The following is a 27842-nucleotide window of genomic DNA, read 5'->3' as shown; positions in this document are numbered from 1 at the left end:
TATGTATCAGTGTGTCACTGGACTGACTATATTACTTTTGTTAACACGGTGATAGAAAGGCCCCGATATCCAGTCCCACCACCCTTAATGTGGGAGTCAACAAATAGAACCACTCACAGCATGATCATTAATGATAAGATCATGATCATCACGTTTTAATATGATACGTGATATACGTTTAAGTGATATACGAAAAAGTGTGGCAAATTTGTATTTTGAGTTATCAAAAAAAAGTTTAAGCAGGAAGAGTAGTAGTGGTTTTTGTGGAAGGATGAACGCTAAACACCTCTAGCTAAAGCAGAAGTGCCAAAATTGCAGTTCCTCTAATAGCCACTAGATGGTGTCTTGTAAAGCAAGTCAAACCTGACAGTCTCCCATGTTAAAACAATGCTAAATAGCGTTAAAGACCATGTTTAAAATATAGCAAAAAAAAAAAAAAAAAAATGTACATAGGATCTTTTAAGATAAATATCAAAAATTTTAACAACAAAATACTAAAACATGAGAGCAAAAAAATTACTCCAAAACAAGTTTATAAATCTAAGTTTTAAAAACTAATCCACCAAGTCCACAGATCTCAGGCTCAGAGGGAGAGATGTCTTTTGTACTCTATCTCTATCTTTGTATGCTGCAGAGCCAGCAAGCCCTGATCACATGACCTCTGGGACATGCTGGAGATATATGGATGCAAAAGTTCACTGATGTACACTGATGCTTGTTTATTATCAAAATAAATCAAAACGAATCAAATAAAATAAAAATCTTAAAATGTACATGGAAGTTCATCGGGAGTCAGTTCAGCTGAATTAGCAACAGTGTGATATGTGAGTATTTACAAGAGTTTGTCAGTCGTGCAAGCTTCAAAGTTCCAAGGAAGTCTTGTTAAGATAATAACCATCAAAACAAATGAGCAACTTAAACCCAATGAAGTAAAGACATGAAAAATATTCAGTCCAGTTCAGAGCATGACACAGTGGAGTTTAACTCAATTTCTTAATCGATTTAAAGTGATAGAAGCAAAGATGAACCAGAGATTTAATGCAAGCATTCAAAGTGAAAAATCGGTCAAAGGTTACCCCAAGATTCCTGCGAGAGATGCTAGAAATGTGTATTAATTTGTCTATAAAGATAGAGGGGGCCCTTCCATGTGCAGCACATTGTGTGAAGGGTAGTGTTGAGGGAATAAACAATGGCATGGAGGAGGGAGAACAGTAGGCTGTTTCCATTCCCTGGAGGTGATGTAACCAAGGTGACAGTGTGTTTCCAAAAAGTTAAGAGAGAAGATGGTTAAAGTTTTCCCTTAGCAGCTGCATCTTTTTGCTGAAGACTTAGATTCATCATTCTCTCCAAATACTATGGGCTCTGGGAAGTCATGATACAACTCCACATCTGTCCCCTGTGAGACCTGAAAAAAAAAAGCCAACAGAGTTTTGAAAAGTCAATGGTCACACAATGCCACAATATATTCCAAAACCAACATTTTTTCCCCTAATTCCATAAAACTGTAACTCACCTGTTTGAGTGTGTTACTTGCAATTGTCTGGAATGCCTGTTCTAGATTTGTGGCGTCTTTCGCACTGGTCTCAAAGTAGGGGATGTTGTTCTTACTTTGGCACCAGGCTTGAGCCCTTTTGGTGGTCACCTGTGGATATACAATATCATTAATAATCATCTAAATTATACTCACTGGATGGTGTCAGGCTGGACCCCTGTTTGCTTTCAGAACTGCCTTATCTCTTTATAACAACAAAGTGCTGGAAATATTCCTCCGAGATTCTGGCTCATTCTGATTTGACACAATCACACGGTTGCTGCAGATTTGTCAGAACAGTGTGGACACTTTGTAAATGCTCCGTTTTCTGTATTAACTGATCATAAAGTATGATCCAATGTTTAAGTCAAAAGTACAGATAGAAACTACATCACTCACTATTCTTATCTTCTTATCTTTAGTTGTGGGCCCACAACTAGGTCAGTTAGCCTAAGTGCTAAACTATCTGCCTTTATAGACAATTTGTCTACCAATAGACTGACAAATTTCTAAACTTTGAGATTACTTTGTGACACTTTATGGACATCAGCTATGTTTAAAACACTAGTTTATTAAGCTATGTACAAATAGCAAGAAACAAACATCTTTATTTATCCCATACAATAGCCTTTAGCCAATAGCCATAGCCTTTACTCCCTCTGCTCAGTATTGTAATTTCTCCTTTCTCACACATCTGTTATGTCCCCTGAGACGTCCAGCGGACACGGAAAAAGCAAGAAGAAGTGTTGAGGCAGAAAAATAGTGAAGGAGGCACTTTTAAGAGCAGAAATATATTTTCTTTTAATTGTTAATTAAACTAAAAGATGGACAAACTGCTATCAAAATAAAAACAAAATAAATAAACAAAATAAAACTTAGCAGTTGATTACTATACAAAAGAATGAGAGATGTAAAATGATCAAACACACCCTCCTCTCCAGAGAGTATGAGTAAAGAGCTCCCTGAGCTTTTTCTTCAGCAGCAGCTGAAAAACCAATATACACTGACTGGATTTGTGACGCAAGACTGCAAACAGCAAGAGGCACCATGTGATGGGAGGTTCCTATCCCACAAAAACTTTGTGCAGTAATCTCCACAAACCAGCTGTATTGTTTATCTTTGGGCTTTTATCTTAGTTTAAAGATGCAGAATTTCTATAGGTCCTTTGTATTCACTAAAGTTTAACCAACATGTTGCCATGCCCATTTCCAGTTTTTTGTTGTCCTTTGGAGAGCTTCCTAGTATTTGCAATCTGTTAGCAACTGAAACAATTTCAAGGAGGTTTTTGGTCAGCGGATACACATGTAGCTCCATGTCCTGAAGGATGTACATGTAGCCCTCAGGACCAGAAGTTGCCAGAGGGTCACTAACCAGTCTTTAGGGCTGTGTGACTAGGATGTTGAAATCTTGACCCTTGACATTATGTAGTCACAATTATTGTCACACATCCAAAGTGGCAGCCAAATAAACATCACACGTCAGTAGCGTTAGATGCAGAGCACCAGCAGTTCAAGTTTCTCTTCTCTCTGGTAAAATGATCGTAGCTTTGACCAGCTGTTTATCTGAGACTTCTAAAACACCATCAGTAGGCGTCAGGCAGAAGGATGGTGTCTGAGCTTTTTATAAACCAGACCGTACTCAGCAGAAAAGGCAGAACAAGCTTCCGGGGACTTATCTGTAAATTCACACTGCAGCATTATGGCTCACACATGCTGAGGCCAGTGCAGCGAAACCTCTATGCACTTGAATTCAGTGAAAAAGGTTTGAGTTCTGTTCTCAGAAAACACTCGAACTGGGTGAATATTTCCACAGGAGACACCTGTGCACCTACAGTAGCAGAACGAGAGCTTATCAGCTCCAATCACTGCAACCTAATATCTGTGTCAGCCTCAGTTTCTTTAGTTTAAACTCCCACCAACGCTGGAACTCGCTCTATTGTCCCTGCTCAGGCTGACATGGCATGCAAGATGGACCTACAGCTTAGCATACATTTTAAAACTAAGAGAAGGTTTAACAGAGAAATAATTAAATTGAATGAGAAGATCTGGCTCTTCCAACCCTACCGCACTCAGTGCTTTGGACTTTCCTTCCTTGCTTTGATTGACAGACACTAGAAAAGGTTTTACTCTGCTTTCATTTATGAAACATATCAGAAAAAAATAGTGTTTTTTCACAAAAAATATGTGAGAGTCTTGAAAGTTTATCTTTAAATCTTATCCATTTATAAATAGACTTGAGAGACAAAATCAACCTTGATTTCATAAGAGGCTGCTTTATCTTTTCCCTTACCTTAGTCATATCTGTGGCATGTAAACAGTCATCACATTGTTACTAACACAACAGAAAGTTTACTGCTCCAGCCGTCTTACTATAATATTTAGCAGTATTTCCTCAAAGATCATCCTAATTGCTTTCTTATATAAAAACAGGCAAATGTTATGTTATACAGTTTTACCTGGTCAGTTGATTTCTGTCCCCTGATGTCTGCTCATTCAGGTACATTCATCAGTGTTTTTAAATAATATCAAGTGTGATTTAGACAGTCGGTCAATAACACTTGAGGCAGTAATTTAATAGAAACACAAACACTCCCATCAGTCTTCATTTTAGTCAACATACATCTATCAGCTAATCTTTTAAAACACGAGCACTTCGTTTACCATCATGAGCTGGAAAGCACCTGCATTCTTTCTGATAGGAAATTCAATACCAGTACTGGGAAGTAAAGTTATCTATGCTATGGCAGAGACAGCCTTCTAACAAACATACTGAACCCGGACCTTTTTGTCTCAGGAATCTCATACCAACCTCTCTGTTTTCCAAGTCAATCTTGTTGCCTAGCACCACAAATGGGAAGTTCTCAGGATTTCGAGGGCTGGCCTGGAACAGAAACTCTTCCTTCCAGTTGTCAAGCGATTTGAAGGTTTTTTGCGCTGTCAAGTCAAAAACCAGCACACAGCAGTCTGCTCCACGATAGAAGGCAGCATTCAAAGACTGATACCTTTCCTGGCCAGCTGTGTCCCAGATCTAGGCAATGAAAGAGAAACGCAGTTAGCACCAGGACACCAAGACTAGAGATAATGCAGAACAACAACGTCCTACTAAGGACCTGGAAATGTCTTTTCTCAATAAAGCTGTGCCTTAAACATTAAATCTTCATTTGTCCTCATATGATCAAAGAGTCCATCTACATTTTATGCCACACCTGCAATACAACAACCTGGTCTCCAACCATCACCTCCTTCGTCATGAAGTCTGCTCCTATTGTGGCTTTGTACTGGTTACTAAACTTCTTGATGGCATACTGGTTCATTAAGGAGGTCTTCCCAACACTGAGAAAAGAAACAGCAGCACAACAGATTTATGAATGTGGTTAAAGCTTTTTTAAATTTCTATTCCAAGTTGAGTTTAAATAAAAGCAGCATGTAGTATAGACAGGTTGAAATATGACTGCTTCAAGCATATCACCAACCATTTTAACATGTGGTCTGTATAGCAGTATAGCTGGTTATATTGTCTGTATTCATGTGGTAAAGGAAAATAAAACAAGAGTAGGGTAATATTATCCATCCATAATAAGAGAATAGATTCAGTAAATTCATTTTCATCTTTGATCAGTGCAAATACGTAATAATCCACGTGAGTGAGAGAGCGGTGATTGGTACGAGGAAGCAACTCTGACAATCAAGAAAAATGTTTGTTTCGCTCTCAGTTGTGGATATCTGATAAACAGCTTTGTGTTGTTATGCACACTTAAACCACCTTTATTAAGTAGTTTTAAACATTCCCTTAAACAGTATTTCAGAAACTAAGATATAATTGTGCATAAAACAATAGGATTAACTAAGTCTTACATGCAAGTTACATAGCTAATATTCTGACTGGCGACAGCTTATTGCACAACAACAACAACTCGTGCCAACGACGAAGTAACACACTTTAAAATTACATTTAAAATACATTAATATCAAAACCTCACAATGAATCTCCCAGGAGGACGACTTTCAGGAGAACCCTCTTCTTGGATGTCATTTTTCCACAGCTGCATTAAGACAAAACGCAAGAGAGTTTAGTTACTAATGCTTTCCTGACTTCCTGTGTTGCGTTTTCATGGCCCTGCACCAATCATGTATGAATGCCACTCATTCCAGTCATGTACCTTATAACCTGTTTGGCAAATCAATCCAACTCCTCCTCAAACCAGGTGACATCAAATGTTTCAGCTGATTTCGGTGTCACTAAGCTGACAGCACACAGATTTCAATTCACTGTCAAGCTTTGTATGGTATAATTATGCAAAACAACCACAATCACAAACATAACATGAGTTCTGTTCAACATGCATTGATTAAAGAATTTGTTTGCCACACTGGATATGACTGATCTAAGCCGTGGCTCAGCCACACCCAGTGTGTCAACTGGATCTAACTGTTGTGTAATCTTTTTTGAACACGTAAGTGAAAATAAGTAAGTGAATATATATTGTACTGCTACCTTTAAGTGTCGTGATCAGCTGATATATTTTAGAGCCCAAAGCTTGAAGTAAAAAAAAAGAAAGAGAGAAATTAGATTGTTTGTAATTTTGAGTCTCTGTCTCAGTGTTATTTCCTGTTTCATTTTGATAGTCTCTTGTGTCACGTGTTTTGTATTGCTTCCTTTTTCTTGTTTTCCTTGAGCAGTTTCAGCCAGGGTTTCTCATTTCCCTAATTATCTGGTGTGTATTTATTGTCTGACTCTCTCTCTGTTTATTGTTGTGCCCTCCCTCTCTGCTGTGTGCTCCCTTGTTCCTTGTGTCTCCCCCCTCCTAGTTTTGTATTCCTGGCTCTAGCCCTGCCTTGTTTTGCGTTTTATTTTTGTGTTTTTTTTTAATGTAAAGACTCCAGCGTTAAAGCTTTTTTGAGTTCTTGTCTCACAAGTTATGCATCTGGATCCTTATCCTGCCTGCAGCACAGCCATTTCATGACAGATTTCATAAGAGGCTGCTTTAACTTTTACCCAAACCTTTGTCATATCTGTAGTAAACGGTAATCACAGTTTTACTGACAAAACAGAAAAAACTAGTGCAGCAGCTCTCTGACAGTAAGCAGTATTTCCTTAAAGCTGATTCATAGCATACAGGTGTATTCCTGACTCAGAATATCCTTTTAGAGCTCAAGCATGCATATTTCTACCAGTAAACTATAAGCCTGTTGTGTCTGGCCTAATTTGGCCCACTTTGCAGTGTGTTACATTTTGCAGTTAATGGTGGAATATCTAAGAGGGAAAATATTTCACAAACTGAATTGTTGCTGTTACAACAGTCGAATTCAGCGAGCTCTTTAGAACAACCCATTCTTTCACAAATGTTTTTAAAGGTAGACTGCCTGTCTCAGTGCTTGAGCTGTGGCAATGGGACTGAAAACACCTGAATTTAAAGATTTTGGGGAACGAGGTCCAGTAATTTTGTCCATATAACATATCTCAGTCTTTATACTCTGCACAAGGTCTGTTGGAAAAAAGTTGATGGTAGTGTCAGACAGAATTGAAAAAAGAAATCTGTTGCATGTGTGGCAACAGATTTCATTTTGTCCTCAAGCTTGTTGGTACAAGAAATAGTTGTTGTATGATCAGACAATCACGGGTAGCTGCGTGACCTGCAAGTCACAAATGAAAGAAAAACTATTCAACACAGAAAACAAATGTGACAGGACATGTTTGCCTGCAACGCTGGCACAAAGATGTCTAGCATATTTATTTAACATAGACTGTCTATTTAAAGACGTCAATATTCCCCCAGACAAAATTTCACAAAGAGGAAGGGGCATTTTACGATGCTTTTTATGGACAGAAGCTTTATCACTGCTGCGCAGGGAAAAAGCCTAAATAACTTTTTATGTCCTCCATCATTTTTCCTGAGGGGTGGTTTAGGAGTCATCAGCGGATCAGATTGTCTGTAGTTAGATCCCCAGCTTCTCTAGTCTGCATGTTGAACCCTGAGTTGCCATGTTTGCAGGTATATTGGGGGGGATTTACCATGTTTTCATTGAAGTTCATTGTTCCATCCTGTGTTTGAAACTTTTGAGTTCAGGAAATTTGAAATGGGTGAACAAGGAAGTGAGTTAGTTCCAACTTGAAAACTGGAATTGCCACTGAAAATTAGAAGCTGTAGTGCCCCTACAGGCCACTTGCTGCCTCTAAAAGTAAGGCAAACAATGCCCAACTAAATAGGTGGATTTTTCTAACTCAGATGGATAAAATTAGAGGCCGGGCTGCTTTGACAGTCATGCACTGTTTTAATTGATTGCTCAGCTAAATTTTCCTCTGTAAATTTGATCTGCTGAACTGGACCTTGGGACAAGCTGATGCTTTTAAGAGAATAATCTGACCAATGGTGGTGCTTCACTTTTGGTGGAAAAAAATTACACTAGTCTGTTATAGTAGTTCAGTTTCTAAACTTGTTAGATCAGCCCTTTTGGTACCATTCAAAGTAACCCCTGCCCTACCATGTGATTGGCTGATTAGATATTTGAGCTAACAAGTAGTTGAACAGGTGTACCTAAAAAAGTAACTGATAACAATAGTTAATGACTTAAAACATGAAGCACAGTGCATTCAACACCTATACAAGTAGTTTTTTCTCATTTACTTAAAAAAAAAAACCCCATACCAATAACACTAACTGGTTTACAGTGAATTCAAACTTTGTGAACTGAAGGCCAAAGTAGATGGAAAAAGTAAAAAAACAAATGTATATCAGTTCTCTGCATCTGTGATTAAGGCTTCACACAATTACACACCTGAGGGGGTGTCTGAATGGAAAAAGAAACTGAGAATTTCATCAACCATACATACACTGAGACACAGAACGCCAGACTGTTAATATAGTCAAGAGTTTTATTATTTGATGTCCGAATTTTCTTTGACAACAATGTTTGCATTGCAGTAATTTTGTTCTTATAAGGAGGAGTACTACCAGGACAGATAACTGGATATTTTCATTAAATGGAAAGATAGAATATCCATTTGATTTCAGTCCATTATACCTTCACCATCTATACACTGTAATACACAATCCGTTAAAAATATTAAGTACTTAGCCAACCTGAGCTACAAGCAGATAGATAGAACAGCAATAACAAAGACATGACAGAAGACAGGTGTAAGCTGTGTTGGTGATGCATATTGTAATTCTATAGCGATGAAAGACGTCTGATGAAAGGACAGAACATATACAGCAGTAATAGTAGCAGTACAAGTAATGTTACACAAAAGGCAAGTATTAATATATCAGGGACAATTAATCCATGTTCTACACTGACTTATTAAGTAGACTCAGCTTTTACTTTGAGTCTACTTAACAACATTTCTACTGTGCTGTTTAGGCAGTTATAAACCCTTTAAGCACAATCTTGAAGGGCAAAGGCAAAGATAATCTACCAGAGTGTTCAACAAATTCTCAGGACATATCAAAAAAGGAAAGAGTGAGGAATTCTAATTTGAAAGGCATCTGGCAGCAGACGTTGCCCAAAAATCAGTCATCCCTGTATAATTTTTAAAGGCAAAAAAAAACATACAAAGTGCAAAAAGAAAGAAGAAAGTGTTTCAGATTGGCTTCAAAAACATCTTCAGCCAATTAATGCATCTGTATATATAGTTCAGCAAGATTATTCATTGACAGATAGGCAAAAGAAAGCAAAAGAGAAATCAGAGAATGCGAAACTTGGGATGCTGACATTAGCCAACATCGCCTCACATTAAAGATAATCAGCTAGGACATCTAGAGTTCCCAATTGCACTCTGAAAATGGCTCCATCTTGTCCCCTTAGCATGAATGTCGGGCATCATCTGCACAAATGGGTTGCTGGGACAGGAGATCACTCACAGGAGATCAAGTCAGGGACCGTGAGGTCAGAGTGGGGCTGGGGGGTGTCATTTTTTTCTTGTGTGATCTTTGGGCGCTGGACTCGTCAACATATTTTACAAGAGAACACTAGTGTATTAATTTGTGTATTAATTGTGAGGGGGACACATCCATGTGCAGCACATTGTGCGAAGGGTCGTGTCAGTGGAATGAACAATGGCATGGAGGAGGAAGACCAGTAGGGAATTCCCTTCCCTGGAAGCGAGGTGGAGGTGATGTAACCAGTGACAGGGCGTTTCCAAAAAGCCAAGAGAGAAGATGGTCCAAATTTTCTCTTAGCAGCTGCAGCTTTCTGTTGCGGGTTTAGGTCCTTCATTCCCTCCCAGCTTTATGGGCCCTGGGAAGTCATTATACAACTCCACCTCTGTCTCCTGCAAGGCACCAAGAAAAAAGAAGTTAAGTAAAGCCGAAAGATTTTTTAAAATTCAACAATCACACAATGCAACAAGCCATTTCAAACCCACCACCAGCACACCACACACACCATTAACCTGTAACTCACCTGTTTGAGTGCATTACGTGCGATTGTCTGAAATGCCTGTTCTACATTTATGGCTTCCTTCGCACTGGTCTCAAAGTAGGGGATGTTGTTCTTACTTTGACACCAGGCTTGAGCCCTTTTGGTGGTCACCTGTGGATATAAAGAGAGATTGAGTCCATCGACAACAACAAGCTAAAATAAGTTGTACAATACAATAACTCAATTTTCTGCATTATTCGATTATGATATAGGTATTGATATTTAGGTCACAAGCATACAAACTCATATTATGCTTATAAAAAAAAAAAAAAGATATTCCCAGTGCTGGAGGAAAAGTTGATTTTTCAGCTACATTTGGGGAATAACTGCTCAACAAGCATTTCTCATAGGTGAGTGCACAACTTTCAGGTGGCACATGTATCATTTGTTCTCACAAACTGCTTTTATTTTGGTTTTTGGATGTCTGGTGTGAATAGCTTTACTGAGGTATCAATTTGTCAATTCACATTGTAATGTTGAAGTCTATGCTCTGATTATGCCACTTCAAAGTGTGGATAAGAGTTACTTCAATGTTTAGAGTTACTATCGTTGGAAAAAAGCCACTCTGATATTGTTATGTAACACATAAACTTGAGGTGAGCTTTCCAAGCTTATACAAAGGCCCTGTCAAGGCATGCACTTCACTAGCCACAAGAAGCTCCTCTGCTCAGGTGAAGTGACTTTTGTAGTTTCACCAAGTCCTCTAACATTCCTTACACAGCAACCCCATCAACACCTGCGCTAATCTTTATGGTCACAGCAAGTCTTTAATGATTTAGTCTTTTCTCCTTCTACAGATCTACCAAACAAAGCAGCACAACAGTAACAGCCACAGTGTGCTGTGTGCACTTACAACTGACACGCACACATAGTTAAAGTCATTCTTAAAACAACGAAACTAGAACCAGGAATCTCATACCAACCTGTCTGTTCTCCAAGTCAATCTTGTTGCCTAGCACCACAAACGGGAAGTTCTCAGGATCTCGAGGACTGGCCTGGATCAGAAACTCATCCCTCCAGCTGTCAAGTGTTTTGAATGTATTGGGCGCAGTCACATCAAACACCAGCACACAGCAGTCTGCTCCACGGTAGAACGCAACACCCAAAGACTGGAACCTCTCCTGGCCAGCTGTGTCCCAGATCTAGGCAATGAAAGAGGAACAATAGTTAGGCACACCAGGATTAAAGATAATACAAAACAACAACTCTCAATAAAACTGTGCTTGAATCCATGAAAACTTAAAGCTTCATTTGTCCTCACATAATTTAGTCCTCCGACTAGTTATCATACCACACCTGCATTGTAACGAGTCGGTCGTCCACCATCACCTCCTTCGTCAGGAAGTCTGCTCCTATTGTGGCTTTGTACTGGTTACTAAACTTCTTGTTCACATACTGGTTCATTAAGGAGGTCTTCCCAACACTGAGAAGAGAAACAGCAGCACAACAGAAATATGAAATATGCAGCAATTAAATTACTGTGTTTGGTGATATATGAATGTGGTTAAAGCTTTTAGAATTTCCACCAGCTTGAGCACATTGGGTATCCATCTTAATCGAGACAAGCTGATTTTAAATACAAGGATCCACTACATATAAGACGAATGATGACTGCTTCAACCATATCGCTAACCACATTAGCAAATGGTCTGTACAGCAGTATAGCCACTTACAGGTCGTAAAGCATGCGATAAAGGAAACTGAAATGCTGCATGCTATGATGATGTTATCAGTGTGTCATTCTTGTGGAACAAGAAGACACACTCAGCAAATTTAACGTGATCCTTAATCAGTGCAAACAATTACTGACCTGTGAGGGTGACAGAGCACCGATTGGTACAGGTAAGAGAGAATGGTGAGCAAGTCCAAAGAGTAAAGGCTTTGCCTCACTCTCAGGTGTGGCTACCTGCCAAACTGCTATGTTGTTGTTATACATAAATAAATACAAGGACAAAACTAAGGTATTTTCACACAGTCAACCAACCATTTCAGATGCTTTACCACCACACTAGAGTGAAAAAGAGTCAACTAATTTGCATCTAGAAAACTCAGATACAAAACAGACCAGTGATCTGATTTAGATATCTGTGGGAATTCTACATCCTAACTCGTGAAATAACCAGAAACCCCTCTTAACCCTATACTACAGCCTGCCACGCCATTAAATGGTTGCGGGCTGTGTCAACCTGAAATGTAGAATTTCTCAGGAGGTGCACATTAGGCTATGTTCTAAATTAAGACGTAGATTTCCTACTGAAGCGTACTAGAGAACTGTTTACATCATAACCTACAAATTCATCTTTCTGGTCAATCAGCAAAGAACCAGAGTCAACTTTGGTATTCTTTCCAAGTGGTCATATGATTCAACAAAACAGGGATCATTCCTATTTTAATTTTTGCAAGTTAAAATATTCAATGGCCTGGAGTTACATTTCAGCCTGGCTTAACAATAAGAAATGAATGAATGGTGGTTGATTCAACCTGTTTGGCCATTATGTTTTCCTTACATATAAAATACTGTAATTTATTGGTGAATCATATTATCACAGGGATACACAAAAGATTTCAGTGTTCTCAGGTTCACCCAGCTTTAAGGTTTCTTATGAAACTGTTTACTAAGCTTTTTTTTTTTATAAATTATTGTGAAAAATTAAAAGTTCCCTTGAAACCATGTTTGAATAACTGTAATATAAAAACTACTTTTGAAAGACGGCATAATGAGCATGAAAACTGAGCTTGATAGCAATAGTAGTGATTAGCAGCAGATAAGGGCTGTATATACAAGAAGCACAGTTTGTATTCTGCCTGGCGACAGCTTATTGCACCACCACAACAACTTGTGCCAACAAGGAAGTAGCGCAATGTAAAATTAAATTAACCCCAAAACAACAATAGGAAAAAAAATTGAATAGTTTGTGTGACTCACCCTGAATCTCCCAGGATGATGACTTTCAGGAGCACTTTCTTCCTGGATGTCATTTTTCCACAGCTGCAGTAAGACAAAAAGCAAGAGGGTTTAGTTACTAATGCTTTTCTGACGTCGTCATAGCAAGTCACAACTTAACCACTAGCTGTCTATATACCTGGAACAACATAATCAATACAAAAAAATAATTCAGTTTCTTTACAGACTGGCCTATTGGACAACTTTATGTCTTGAGTTTCATGGCCCTGCACCAATCATGTATGAATGCCACTCATTTCAGTCATGTGCTTCCTAAGCTGTTGGGCAAATCACGAGGAACATATCTCTCTCTCTCCCTCTCACTTCAACACACACACACACACACACACACACACACACACACACACGGAGGTTACTTCTAAGAATATTGACTCCTCCTCAAAGTCCAAACCAAGTGACATATGAGACATTTTCTGCTGATTTCACTGTCACTAAGTTGACAAACCAATGCTGCACAATGTAACGCTTAATACACCGTCAACCATTGCAAGATATAATTATATAAAATGACCACAGTCACAAATACAACATGACTTGGGAGACAACATGCAAATAGATGTATAAATAAAATTAAATCTAGTTTTTCCCAGAATCTATACAAAAGTGAAAGACACATATTAGTCAATTTGGGGCTAAAATGTTGACTAAATTCTGGAGAATTGGACAAAACAACTGGATGTATGTCACTTTAGTTTGAGCAAGAGTGGTAGTTAACTGTTCTGCAATCTGTGCCTTTTCTGAACACTCAAACACTCTTCACTGCTCAGGGATGTGCACAATTTCCCCAATACTCATCAGAGATTTCAGCAAGAGCTTACCCAGTGCATGATTAAGTTAATATGTGTTGTATTATACTGTATCACCCCCTTTAAGTGATCAATTGTTTATTTGAGAATGCAATGTTTGAAATAAATAAAAAGAGGAAAATTAGATGCCTTGGTGTTTCACTAGGACAAAAAAAGAGATTTTGTCAGCCAGTATCATTATACAATGCAAGACTGAAGCTGCATCCACACAGAAAGTGATTTGCTTCAACAAGAGAGCAGAGAAAGTGAATGGCATTCAGCGATTAAGAGCAACTAAGGGTGAAATAACAACTGACGAGGTAAAGTTGGTGGAAACCAAGAAACTCCACCACCACCAGGCGAGTGATTGAAGTGAGTGAAAATTAAGAGTGCACAAAACTGTTGCTTGACATATAATCTGGTAGTAAATACGTTAGAACATTACTTAGATAACCACAGCCTACGATGTCCACAAGCAACAAGACGTCAGCTTTGATGGGGTTGGCGATGAGTGCTTCGCTTCCAGTGTTGACGCAAATCTGACCTTATAGCAAATCTTTTATGTTCTGTCCAATTGTGCAGTGGGTTCCAGTGAAAATGTATATTAATGTCTTGAAGGGCTATGTATAAACCTTTCCCATACACAAATAGACTAGAAAGACAAAATAAAATGTGATTTCTTAAGACACTGCTTTATCTTCTCCCATACCTTTGTCCTATCGGTGCTATGTAAACACTGATCACAATGCAACTGATAAAACAAAACCTGGGAAAAGTACTGCACTGTCAATAAGGAGGGCAGAAAAAGCAGATGTCTGGCAGTAACATGTAGCAGTATTTCCTCAAAGCTAAAGATGATCCTAATTGTATATTATAGCAGCATAGTATACAATTAGTAGTATACAAACATCAGCAAGGTTTCACCAGTGCATTACAAACATGGCCTCCCACTGGGAATTTTCTTTAAGAAAAAAACAAAACAAAAAAAACCTGTAGCCTTTATGATTGCTAATGTGCCTAAAATACCTTACTGCTCCAGTTAGATTGTGTACATGTTAAAAAAAAAAAAAAAACCCTTTAAATTTAAATGAAACCCGCAGCCTGATTATTGTTTTGAGAGTCAGAAATTCCCCTGAGCTGGAAAAGCACCATATAAAGATATGTACTGTATATATTATACACTGTGGCAGTGTCTAATTGTCAAGTCCAATTATGTTTCTCCTTTTGGGTGAAAAAAAAAAATACACAAATTGTATCTTGTTTTGGTGGTGAAGCAATAACCTTTTAGGTAACATTTAACAGTAAACATGAACACTTCATTTCAAATTGCATGCATCAGTTTACTAAAGTAAAACACAACCATAAGCTGGAAAGCACCAGCATTCTTTCTGAGTGGAAATCCAATACCTGTGAAGCACAAAATAGTTGACAGTAGCATGAACAACAGCAACACACTGTCACGGAGGTGTGCTTAAATTAGTCACATGATAACAGCAGAAGCAGAGATCAGACATTTAAACTTTCATGAACAGCAGGTCCATGATTTCTCATTAACAACTACGATTTCTTTTTTTTTTTTTTTTTTTTTTTTTGGCCTGTCCCGTTTGGCTCTTTTGCCATCAGAATTGTTGTCTAAAGGCAAAGAAAGATGCCCAACGGATTTACTTTACCAAACTGACCATCCCAGCCTTGCCGTAATGGTCCATTTGATTCACCTTTTATTGTTTATTTTATTTTCACTTACTGAATACGGGACAGACTTGACTGGGGGAAAGAAGGGGAGAAAGAAAGAGGGAAAGAGAAACAGCTGAGAAGAGGGACGGGGGAAAAGGGCAAAAGACAAAAACCAACAGAACGGGCAGAGAAAAAAAATGCATATATCAATCACCTGGATCACCTGCTGAGAAAGAAAAAAGAAAGCAAGCAGAAGAGAACAAGAGTAATAGAATAAACAACATCACAATGATATATGGGAATATGACAGTAAATACTAAATATTAAACATTATTGTGCAGCACATAAGATCAACAGAACACAGTGTGCTTTGAGGTAGGAGCCAAAAAGGGTGTAGTTTGTGGGTGTGATCACCCGTGTGTACACCTGTGAGCATGGACGCGCTTGTTTTTTGTTTTTTTAAAAGGTTCCTTCATGTAATAATCTGCTAGAGGGTGTGGGGGGGCCACAGCCCCGTCCTCCAGGGCGTGAAGCAGGTGTGGAGGAGATCAAAACTCCAGACATCCAGAGGCCCCCAGAACACAAGAGACCAAGGAAGACCAACAGAGGGGCAGCTGCGCCACTGTCCCGGAAAGAGCTGAGGAGAGTCCCAGATGAGGGCTCACTCAACAACTACGATTTCTGACAGGCGGTTCAGTCCAAAATGAGATTGTGGCCTTTCACTAATATGATCAAAACAAATTAAATAATTTCTTCTGCCTGAATGAATATACAGTATTTCTCAGTTAAGAAATGACTGCATGAATTAGGCTCATTATTATTTATTATTTTAAAAACCATGAAGTTTTGGACTCCACCACAGTTTCTCTATGCTCATACATTTCTGCTCAGAGCATCTAGTCTTCACCTCTGACATGGGTTATAAATGCAAACCAAACAACACAAAACAAACCCCAAACTAAAAATAGTTTTGGAAAGCAGAGTTCAGACAATGTTCAGTCAATTACTCCAGGTCACAGAGGGAAGCCATCATCATTTGTCCTTGTTAACCAGCTTCTACATGGGAAACAGATGCTTCAGTAATGAAGGATCATCTTTTTAAACGTGTGTATTTTAGCTATAACAAGTACGAGTGAAGAGATAGATATGCTGAACAACTTCAAAAGACACACAAATTAGGACTAATCCAAACTCAGAGGGCTGTTTGCAGCGGAGGAGCAGTTTTTCAACTCCAACCACTTAATTAAAAAACTGTGCAAGACCATATGTGTCATCATACTGTGCACAGTATTTTTTTTAATGAAACAATAAGAAAATGGTAGACGTAAATGTCAGACAGCATCTGTCATTGAAAAGTAAAATACTCAAAACCTGGATAAATGTATAGCAAGATGTTTCTTTTCTGTCTCGAGCCTGTTGGTACAAGCAATGGGCGTTGTATAATTAAGACAACTTGAACGACGTGTAACCGCGTGACCTGTGAGCCACAAGCGAAACGAAACCCACTTAACGCATAATACAGACATGACAGGTCAAGATTCCCTAGCAACACTCAGACACATATAACATCTGTTTAACACAGCCTGTAGACAATAAGGGTGAGGAGATCGCTTAAAGGTCACACTGACCAGGATCAAGATGTAGCCAAAGAACACAGTGACGAGTAGCTATTCAGCCACTCGGTGATGTGTAGTTCTGAGGTAAAAATCCTTCTCTGTGTGCATGAGCATTAACACCGTTTAAAGACACCCCTTCACAACATTTGACAATGATGAGTTTTTTTGTTTTTGTTTAGTTTTTTTTTTTTTTTTTTTGTTGTTGTTCTTTTACGATGCTTTGGCCGACAGACCAACCCCGACTAGCCGGTCTCCTTCCTTGTTGGATTCGACCCAGAGGAGCCACAGGCCGGCCTTGTTTTTGCCGAAAAACACCTCACCACCATTAGCAGCTACAGCGTCAGGACATCCTAAACACTGACAAGTGGGCAGACATTATACATATAAAGAGTTTCTTGTCGTCTCAAAAACTTACTTTCAGCTCGTAACACACGGTAGAGGAGACTTGCTGACCGTATCGAAGCCGGCTGCGAGAAAACTAGCCGTTGTTGTGCAGCGCAGCTAGCGTCAGTTGCTAACTAGGCGTTACGTTAGCTAGCGTTGATTTGGCAATGTCCCGTTTGAGATTCTCAGAAAAGTTTCTGACGTCGACACCAACAAAAACCGTGTCGTAAATTCACGAGGTAATTTATCTACAAATAGTGTTTAAATTTGGCACTTGCCTTAAGGCTTGCCTGCCTACAAGCCACCCAACCAGCTAACTACTTAGTTCTCCCTTGTCTTCTTTCACTTCCGCCTCCCAAACAACGCTTGTGCCCTACGTCAGACGTAAACAGCCAATAACAACCCCTTCTGAAATATTAATTAAGGCCCGTATAACTTCTCTATCCTCGACTTTCACAGCCCATTAAATGCCACAGCTCGGGTCTTTTCAGAGAAAACATTAATATTAGTACTGATTCTCAACCCTGTTGCCATTCATATAAAACAAACATGACAGATACGTATTAAAAACATTAAAATAATATTAAACTCAATTGTCCTAATTTTACCCATTTTATTTTATGGATTTCTTAGCTCACAAAGTTTTAAACTACTGCCTTTTAACAGTTTGAATTATTATTTGTGGCTGTGTCTATGGTGTATTCGGGCAAATGTTTGAAAACAAAAAACTGAAATCAGTGAAACAAAAAAGTATGTGACTATGAAAAGTGAAAATTTGGGCAAGGTTGATTTAGAAACTTGCCTAAACTCCTACTAAGTGTAAGCTGAAACTGAATTAGTATTCAGTATGAGTGTGACTAGCTTTAACTTAGTGGTCAAGAAATTAATATTTTGTTCAATAAAGTTTTCAAGTTTCAGAGTATTGGTATTAGGGTTGCACCAAACATAATACACAACAACTAACATATTATAAAATACTGTAAAACATTTAAAATTCTTTAAGCGTAGATTGTTTTCGAATTGCAAAATTACCCAGGCTTTGAGCACAAATGCTAACCTGCTGATGTTATGTATTGATAGATTACAGTAAACATTAAACAGGCAAGTTGCCAAGCTTTCAGTTAAAAATTAACTCCCACACTGAGTCAGATCTGACCACATCATCACCCTGACTCGCATGATTTTTATCAGGTGTGTGCTTATTGTCCTGGTTGCGTTTTTTTCACAAGACCTGACTTTGCACTAGATAGGTCCCACTGGATGACATAACGGATAACTGGGCTAAACCTGACAAGTCTGTAGCCTGGATATATAATAGAAAGCCATGTTGGAGCTTTGTAGTCATTCTGATGCCCCTTAATGCAGACTCAAGTAATTACAGTTCCCTAAATTGATAATAAATCGGCTTCAGAGCTGCTGTTCCACTTTATTCAAAAACACAAACAATATTTTAAATCTTCTAACATAATGAGTGAGATGATGAGCTGCATATTCCAAGTAATTCTACATAACTTTTACAAAACATCCAGTGAACATGAGCATTTTTTTTCAGTGGGAAACAACATTCTGGGGAGGCACCTTGAACTGATCTTAACTAATCTAACTCTCAAAACCTCCAACTACCATTTTTTTTCATTGTATGATTAAGATGATATTCTCCTAAGAACCAGCCTATTCATTTATGCGATGGACATTTGTTTTTGGGTTATATCTTTTGACTTATTTGAGCAACCCTACTAAGTCCTGGTGTACTAAACAGAGGACATCCTGGTCTTTCCATTGATATCTCATGTATTTGGGTGGCCTCTTTTAGCTCCAAAGAGGAAGGAAATCACAAAATAAGTTCAATAGGAAGATTCTTATCCTTGGTTCTCAGGAGGATATGTTAGAGTTGTCATTTTAATTATAGTGCATTATTACACTCCACCAGTGAGTCATCTAAGATAATGGTTGGATGGATGGAGTGAGTAGTCCACCACTAGAGGGCAGTGGAAATTCATTTTGAACAGAAGAACCAAGCGAACTAATGAACTCAGACCTTTTTCAAATGCATGCTGTCACTCTGTAAAACAGTAAATTTAACATTAATATTTTTCCTATTACTTCTCATTGGCTGTTAGTGTTATTTACTATATTGTCAGTTTTACTCACATGAATTATCTCTTACAGAAGTGCAGTCATGAAAACGAAAGTCTTCACAGGACTCTATTAAGTTTTTTGAAAAACAAAGTACACCCTTACTACTTCCACAGGAATTAAGTAGCAGCAGGATCTGCTAATCACGTACACTTGATTAATTGATTATTATCCCCTCTATGAAAGCAGAGGTGTTTGTAGTTTGCCTTGTTTGGAGTATTCAGGTGAGTCTTAACAAAATACCACTATCTTCCCAAAAGTGGACATCCCAGAAAATTCACACTAATGTTGACACATATTTAAAAAATTAAAGAAAAGCTAAAGAAAAAAACAACAAAACAAAACATGAAGCACACCTCAGGCTCTACAGGCCTCGAATGGCATGTCAAATGCTAAAGTTCATGGAGCAACACAGTAAAAAAAAGGTGGGCCTAAATTCCTCCAGATTGATATGAGATACTAGTAAAGTCATACAGAAAATGTCTTTAAAAATGGTTTCACATTAATATATCATCTCTCCATACTAAATGTCGTATGTGCATTTGTTCTCCTCATTACTGGAAGCGTGCCTCTGTAGAATCTTGATGACTGGGATGACTCTGGTGTTTATAGAGAAATTCCTCCCTTCTTACACCTATTGAATCTGGAGTCTTTATGGCCTCTTTGTAAATACAAACACTGCAACACAAAAGCGTGTGAGCTAGAAAACGGTTCATGGGTGGGAAGGCGCCACATACTTGGAGCATCTGCTGGATTTTCATCCTTGCAAACACTGTCGCATTTGCACCTTGATGATGGCAAAACGTAAGAGCTGCTCAAGGTGGGACACATCGTTTATATCATTAGGACAGACATATCAGCAAGGTGTAGAGTCTATTAAATCATGAGAGACAGCCATCAAAGTGCTTGTGTGTTTGAGATATAACGGCACTTTCATTCACATTCTTAGTGCGTGTATGTGTAAACATGCATCTCTGTGTGTGGCTGTGTGGGAGGGGAGGAGAGGCAATGAGATGAGTTAAGGAGATGAACAGATTTTGTGTGTGTGTGTGTGTGTGTGTGTGTGTGTGTGTGTGTGTGTGTGTGTGTATTAGGGGGTGGGTGCATTAGTCCGTGTCAGACAGCAAAGAGTGCCGCATTTATCTAGGAATCTGAGCCAAAGCAACCTCACTAGCAGGAGCACGAGAAAGGGGACAACAAGTGAGATGATCTGAGAAGAAAGAAAGAACATGAAAGAAACCCAGAGAAGAAAACACAAAATGGACAAGGACATGACTATGAAGATCTAATTTTCCCTCTTAAAAAAAGGACAAAGTCAGCAAAGTCTATTTGCCTGAAGAGGCACTGCTTGATGAGCTGAAGGAAAGTGAAGAGAAAGTTTGCAGGGAATCGTCAACACAAAGCAACTACTTGGAGGAACAACGTTGGACCACGGTTTAAAACATTTTTCCATGTTTCCTTTCAGTTCCTTTAAGTTTAGCATGCTTCCTCTCCTCTATGTGGGAGTGCTGCTATCCTTAGTTGCCTCTCCAGCCTGTATAAATCCTCCCTGCAAAGATAATCTAGTGGCCTCACCCATCCAGCCTGGGACTGGAGCTGCAGGTACCGGGGCTTGTGAGGGTCAAACTGGGACAACTGCCTGCGGGACAGGGGTTTCACTTGCAGCAATCTCAGACATCCCTCGGAAAGTGGAGCACAAACATGAAATACCCCAGTTTCAGTACAAGGTAACTGACATTTTATACAGTACTTTTCATTGTGTGTGTGTGTTTGTGTTTTTTCACAGTTCCCAGCTTAAAAATCCTAAAATCTCAGAGGGGCCAGAAACAACTCTTAAACAGTCAATTAACTCCAGCAGCCTGGGAGACCTTAAAGTTTACCTTTTTACTCATCGTGTTGTAGTGAGAGTGAGCGGCATACTACCAAACTCATGCCAGCAGGTTCTTTCTCATGGAACGCTAGACTTGGCACCACCTTCCAGCCAGGGAACAATAACCGTCAGCAATCAAAGAAGGGACAAAATTAGGTTTGCTTTAAAAATATCCTCATCATATGGCTGTGCTGAGCTCATGCAGGAACAGGTGTGTTAGGGACATGATTAACATGGGTGATGTAAGTGTAAGAGACACACTGTGACACAAAACTGAGCTGTCGGTTATGTGTGAGGATGTGTGGATGATATTTATGCACATGCACAGCTTTATTTTTAGACTTTTTATGCATGACTGAATAACACTAAGGAGTGCTGAATCATTTCTGACTTTCACAAAATGATTTAGATATATCTGTGTCACTGTCTAGCAGACTGGGGTTGTCAGAGAGCGCCTGGTTCAGCTGCAGCGCTGCATGCGCTCTGTCCAGGATACTGGGGGACCTTGGAGTCACGAGGGCCAGGAGAGCAATTCTCTTGGGGCCATCCTGGCTTTAATGGCAGCTGTGCTGACAGAGTGTGACCTCCACTGTCACAGCCAGGCGCTTGGGGCAATGGCTAAACGACTGGGTAAGTAGTACACCTTTATATCCCCAATCTCTGCAACACACAAACATGCACACACATAAATGCCAGTGCAGTCGCTCCCCCACACATAGTAAACAGAACCTCAATGAGACCTGCTAGGCATCAGTCATAGGTGAGTTCATAGGAATTTAACTGCACTAAGAAGCATGGCAAAAACTCTGTATACATGCACACACAGATGCACAGACACATACGGTACAGCTCACAAAGCGAAAAAGCCTTGAGAGCGCTATCATGCATCCTCTCTGTGAGGTATACAGGGGAGCATCTATTTTCAGCCCCTGACGACAGCGTGACTGGCCTCACTGATAACCTAATCTATCTCTTGGTTGGCAGAGAGCGCAGCGGTGGGGAGAGAGGGGGAGAAAGACTTGCTGCTTTTCCTCAAGAGCATCACTCAACATCCACCCACAGGTGAGGGCATTACAGGTAGCTACGTGAATTGTTGTTCATTTCTAAGCAGAAAATGCACTGTGTGTGCCCTAGTTGCCCCCTTGGAGAGGCTACATCCTCGGGACTGTGCAGAGATTTACACGCTGGGGATCAAAGAGAATGGAATCTACACCATCCAGCCTGACCTGAATGGGCCGGCACTAGAGGTATTTCAGATTCACCGCACTCATAAATGAGACAGACATATCACCCGCACCCCAAGCCCACACCACCCTGGTCAGCTTCTTTTGGAGATGTGCATGCTATCTGTGGATCAGTAAAATCTGGGCCTTATAATATTAGAATCTCTGTATTGGTTTAGGCTAAATGTGACATGGAGACTGCGGGTGGCGGGTGGACAGTAATCCAGAATCGGCAAGATGGCTCAGTGGACTTCAACAGAACATGGCAGGAATACCGGGAGGGCTTTGGAAATCTGCAAGGAGAACACTGGCTGGGTAACGCAGCGTTGCATGCCCTTACCTCCAGTGGCCAACACCAACTCCGCATTGAGCTGGAGGACTGGCACCAGCAGAGGCGCCAAGCCACCTACAGCAACTTCAAAGTGGCCTCGGAGGCACAGAGGTGAAGCACTCTGCACACAGATATATTTTCTGCGCTAAGGGATTAAAGTTACCTGGGGATTAGACCAAAGGTCAGAAAAAGAGAGACTTGAGTCTGGAAGTCAGCTACAACAAAAATGTATTTATTTTATCTTCAGTCACAATCTTATTTGCTTTCATGTATTAACAACAGCCATGAAAACTTGTTTTCCCAATCACTTTTTTCTTAAGTATGAACTGCACGTTTACACGAACAGACAAGGTTCTGAATATTTCAGTCAAAATGTGATTAATGTCCTGAGAGATGTGTGTTGTTTTTGTATGGCTGCCAATCAGTTTTGATCAAACTACATCCTGAAGCAGATCAGCAGAGTTAATAAATTAAAAGTTAATAAAGTTTTTAACATTACCTTTCAAACTTTAGCAAAGGCAATTAATGTCTTCGCCTAATGTCTTTATGTAATTCAAATGGCCATCTTTAACTTACTTTAAACTGTAGTTTTTGAAGTTTTCACTTTTACCTATAATCAGTTATTTGCATTCTAGTTTTCCACATATACGATAGTCTACATAACACTATACAAGCTAGGAGACTTGTATATCCAGGACTCTTTCCATTATCACCCATTCACTGTCTTGGTGTGGCTGTGACTCAGGATGTAGAGCAGGTCATTTACTAATTGGAAGGTTGGTGGTTTGTGATAGAGATGGACCGATCCGATATTACGTATCGGTCCGATACTGACCTAAATTACTGGATCGGATATCGGAGAAAAATAAAAAATGTAATCCGATCCATTAAATATCACGAAAGCACCTCACAAAACTTGCAACACGCCGTAACTCACCTCAGAACGTTAGCAGTCGGAGCAGTATGCATCACGTGATAGAGCGGCTGTGGCATGCGGGACCTGTCGGTGGTCTGGATAGCATTTGGAGCTTCGCTAGCAACCCGGCATTTCATCTCCGACAAAGTTATCCCGAGAGAAGTAAAGCAAGTGTGTAAGTCCATCTCTGAATGTTTGTAAAGCATTCCTGCGTTAAGCTTACCAAACGATATATGGAGCGACTGCCTCTCCGGCTGCTACTTCAATCATGAAACTGCTTAATGATCAGCTGATCGGCTTTTCTGTCGCGAGTCCGTCTCTCTTGTTTGCTTTTGGCCCACTTTGCACCAGAAAGAGGAAACCAGCGGCTGAACAACAGCAGCACGTTTAAGCTTGATCAGCTGTTGTTAGAATTTATTTATTATTACTTTCTACTCGAGGATCTTTTTCTACGTAGCTGACGGCTGGTAACTGTGCAGGGGCGGATCTAGCAAAGTTTAGCCAGGGGGGCCGATAGGGCATTAACTGGGAAAAGGGGGCACAAAGACATACTTTTCTTTCTTATTCTCATTTAAAATGTCGAGCTTTTAATAAATAATTATCTGACACCCAAAGTTTTAATTTGATGTAAAATGAATAGAAGTCAATTACTGTATATAGTGACTATTAAGTCTAATATATATACCCTAGTAAGCTATAGTACTTTTTCCTTTGGGAAGGTACCATCTGTGCAGTCTGCAATTTTGTTGAAGAAAGATGTTGAATCTATTTAATATTTCTTGAAAAATAATTGATTTCTGTGCTTTTTTTTTTTCACACTGCATCAAATTAAGGTTGATTACGTCGATTAAGCATCATGAGGTGGAGTGTGAGGGGTGGTTCCCTATTTTTTATTTATTTATTTTTGTTGTTGCTGGGAGTTGGAACCCTATTAGTTAGGTTGCTTAATATTTACGCTAAGTACTCTTTAAAATACCAGAATAGGGAGGATGGTGTAGGTTTAAGTTTATTAGATTGATCAGTATTGCTGAACTATGAAATTTTTTTTTTTTTTGCATACAGGTATAACAGAATAGCTTTAGTGTAGTTGTTGTTTTAAACTTGAGTATGAACTTATACAAAATGCAGCAAGATATTTAAAAAAAAAAAAACAGTTTTGTTGATTAAAAAACACTATATCGGATTCATATCGGTATCGGCAGATATCCAAATTTATGATATCGGTATCGGTATCGGACATAAAAAAGTGGTATCGTGCCATCTCTAGTTTGTGATGGTTGCTAGAAGTGTGAATGTTTGCTAGAAGGCACTTCAACACAGCCAAAAGTGCTTGTATCAATGGGTGAATGAGACGTGTTATATAAAATGCTTTGATTGCTCAAGTAAAGTAGAAAAGTACTGTATAAGAATCAATCCATTTGCCACCTTGCCGGGAGTGTGAAATTAATATAAAACATAATTTTACTCGGCTTTTAACAAACAACACACACATAAAAACAAAACAAAAAAACCCCTCAAATGTTGTTTGTCTATCTTCCAGGTATCGCCTGACAGCACGGGAGTATTCTGGTGATGCAGGTAATGCACTGAGCTACAGTAAGCGCTACAACCACGACGGCAGGTCCTTCAGCACTGCTGACAGAGACTATGACCGTTACGTGTCGGGAAGTTGTGGTCAGTACTATGGTGCAGGCTGGTGGTTTGATGCTTGTCTGGCAGCTAATCTGAATGGACGGTACTACCGTGGGCGCTACAGCGGGGTAACCAACGGCATCTACTGGGGAACATGGTACATCCTGACAGATGGACGAACTGGAGAGCGCTACTCCTTCAAGAGGGTGGAGATGAAGACAAGACCCAAAAACTTTATGGGAACAGACTAAAGATAATGATGTCAACATAATGGGGAAAATTTGCTGTGCAGTAGACTACAGTAATAATCACACCAGACACTTTCTTTCTTGTTTTATAATCGATAGATGCTTTGGTCACTATATTTAGCATTGCTTTCATGTCACTTATCAGTTATATGCAGATGGCAGCTAAAAGATAAAAAAAAAAAAGTGTAAAAGAAATAATGTTTAAATGCTGATTAGCAGACTGTGAAGCTCTACTTTCTTTATGATGGGCTCACTCTGGTAAAAAATACATGTTACTTCATAACTGTGAAACAGTTAAATACATATTGAAAATATTGCAGAGGTTGCTGTAATAAATTTCCAGAATCTTTATTGCACATCAACAACCTGCAAAAGGCTACCTTAATGTATCACAGGATGCCAGGGGAGGCATGTTTTCTCCGTGTTAACAGTTTAAGGACAAGACAAACAACCCAAACCACACATGAAAGTCATCCTTCACATGCATGAGTTAATACTGGTAATTTGCTTGTGTTCCTACCTGTCTATGCTCTGTGACCTACAGAAATACAAGCTGCCTGCAGCAGCTCACAGACATTGTAGGTCAGATGAAGTCATGGGAGACCGTTTACTAAAAGGCAAGAGGTCATCGTGTCCCTGCAGAGAGCTCAGCTGTTATATACACAACTAAAACTAAAACTTCATCACACTGTGATTCATGTGACAGGGTGTCTAACCACAGTCCCCTACTGTATGTTCTGCCTACAGCTGCTTTAATAGAAAGCCAAAGAGCCAAAGCTCACAGTCTGATACTAAACCAAGAGTAGCCCAGTTTTAGACAGGCCATCTCACCTGACTAATACTTTCCCAGGTAGAGGTCTAACACACTGACGCTAACTCTCAGGACCTTCTTTTTTTCCTTTTCTGTTGGCAAACCGTCCTCCACCCACCTCTATTAAATCAAACACAAACATACAGAAACAGTCACCCTCCCCTGGTCTCTAGAGTTGGTGTCAGCGGGGGTGATTCATCCACAGATGTGTTTCACGAAGACGTTTTGGGAGTAGGTATGTGAGTCAGTGGGTGTGTGTCTCACAGTCTTTGTAAAAGACTTTTTACTTTTAGCATTGTTTGCAGTGAGCTGTCAGTCTCTGCAACAAGCAGGCTGTCTAATGTGATCGTGTGACAGCGCTCTCATCTAAACACACAGACACACTGCTGTCAGACCTCCTACCTGTCAAAGTATTTCACATACACTACTTATCTACACACAAGGAGATGTCTGTTTTATGCACACACACACACACACACACACACACACACACACACACACACACACACACACACACATGCACACACACACAGGAGTCAGTGGTTCTCTCAGCAGATAAGGAGGTGCATGATGTGCTTGGCTTCTTAAAAACAAATGGATCCCATTGTACACATCATGGGAAGGTAATCACTGTTACACAACCACAAGCTCCTTTTCACCTTTTCACCTGTTTCACACATAATATTGCGCGCACACACACACACACACACACACACACACACACACACACACACACACACACACACACACACACACACACACAGGCTAACAATAAGCAATTATGATCAATCACCCATAAAACCTATTATACATATCAGCTTTCTAGTTTAATTTTCTCTGTGTGTCTTCGTGTGTGCTGGAAACAAAGCTGGATGGCTCTGTGTTCTGCCCCCTGGTGGCTCCTGGTTGTATTTTAGAGACTGAGAAAAGCTTTGTCTCAGCTGAAGATGAAATGTGAAGTCAACACAAAAGAAATTAAAACCAGGATAAAATTCTGTCAATCTAAATTCATTTTTTTTTTAATCTTTAAGAGATTCTGCCTGTATAGAGATGAACGTCTAAAAATCAAGCTCAGTATCTAAATCAATTTTCACTCTATGTCATCAATAAATGGAGCAAAAACCTTTTCCTACCACTTTCTGTTCATCATCACTCTCTATTTTTGCTTTCTATCACTTAATAAGAGTTTGACTGATGTTGTTCAGACCTTCTCAAATTTCCTCCTTTTTGACTCTTCATGCTCCGAGCTGCAACTGCTTTCAATAAATTCAATCACTCCTCCTGATCTCTTCTTCTCTCC

General features: G+C 39.5%; 3 protein-coding genes across 4 annotated transcripts; 1 reads left to right on the top strand and 2 right to left on the bottom strand.

Annotated features, from left to right (window-relative positions):
* Positions 1 to 699: 699 nt before the first annotated feature.
* Positions 700 to 5643, bottom strand: LOC146669878 (ras-related protein rab7-like). The gene is made up of 5 exons (XM_085407930.1): positions 5511 to 5643; positions 4737 to 4863; positions 4340 to 4558; positions 1514 to 1642; positions 700 to 1405 (listed from the first exon to the last, which is right to left on the bottom strand). The coding sequence occupies exons 1-5, from the start codon at positions 5561 to 5563 to the stop codon at positions 1301 to 1303; spliced, it is 633 nt and encodes a 210-aa protein (XP_085264056.1). The 5' UTR covers positions 5564 to 5643; the 3' UTR covers positions 700 to 1300.
* Positions 5644 to 8390: 2747 nt separating this feature from the next.
* LOC146669877 (ras-related protein rab7-like) lies at positions 8391 to 17733 on the bottom strand. Its single transcript, XM_085406519.1, has 6 exons — positions 17407 to 17733; positions 12878 to 12940; positions 11248 to 11374; positions 10875 to 11093; positions 9934 to 10062; positions 8391 to 9802 (listed from the first exon to the last, which is right to left on the bottom strand). The coding sequence occupies exons 2-6, from the start codon at positions 12928 to 12930 to the stop codon at positions 9707 to 9709; spliced, it is 624 nt and encodes a 207-aa protein (XP_085262645.1). The 5' UTR covers positions 12931 to 12940; positions 17407 to 17733; the 3' UTR covers positions 8391 to 9706.
* Positions 17734 to 20651: 2918 nt separating this feature from the next.
* On the top strand, positions 20652 to 27301 carry LOC146669876 (fibroleukin). Of its 2 annotated transcripts, none has more exons than XM_085406518.1 (6): positions 20652 to 21238; positions 21816 to 22011; positions 22366 to 22443; positions 22516 to 22628; positions 22784 to 23046; positions 25392 to 27301. In XM_085406518.1, the coding sequence occupies exons 1-6, from the start codon at positions 20963 to 20965 to the stop codon at positions 25732 to 25734; spliced, it is 1269 nt and encodes a 422-aa protein (XP_085262644.1). In that variant the 5' UTR covers positions 20652 to 20962; the 3' UTR covers positions 25735 to 27301. The 2 variants fall into 2 exon arrangements, with proteins under 2 accessions (XP_085262644.1, XP_085262643.1); XM_085406517.1 differs by having other exon boundaries at positions 21813 to 22011.
* The last annotated feature ends 541 nt before the right edge of the window (positions 27302 to 27842 follow it).

This window comes from Rhamphochromis longiceps, linkage group LG5 (genome assembly GCF_057381845.1).
Source record: "Rhamphochromis longiceps isolate RC_006_pf linkage group LG5, R_longiceps_female_GT1.1, whole genome shotgun sequence".
Classification (NCBI taxonomy): Eukaryota; Metazoa; Chordata; class Actinopteri; order Cichliformes; family Cichlidae; genus Rhamphochromis; species Rhamphochromis longiceps.
The sequence above is the reverse complement of the archived record's forward strand: the minus strand, read 5'-3'. Positions and strand labels throughout refer to the sequence as shown.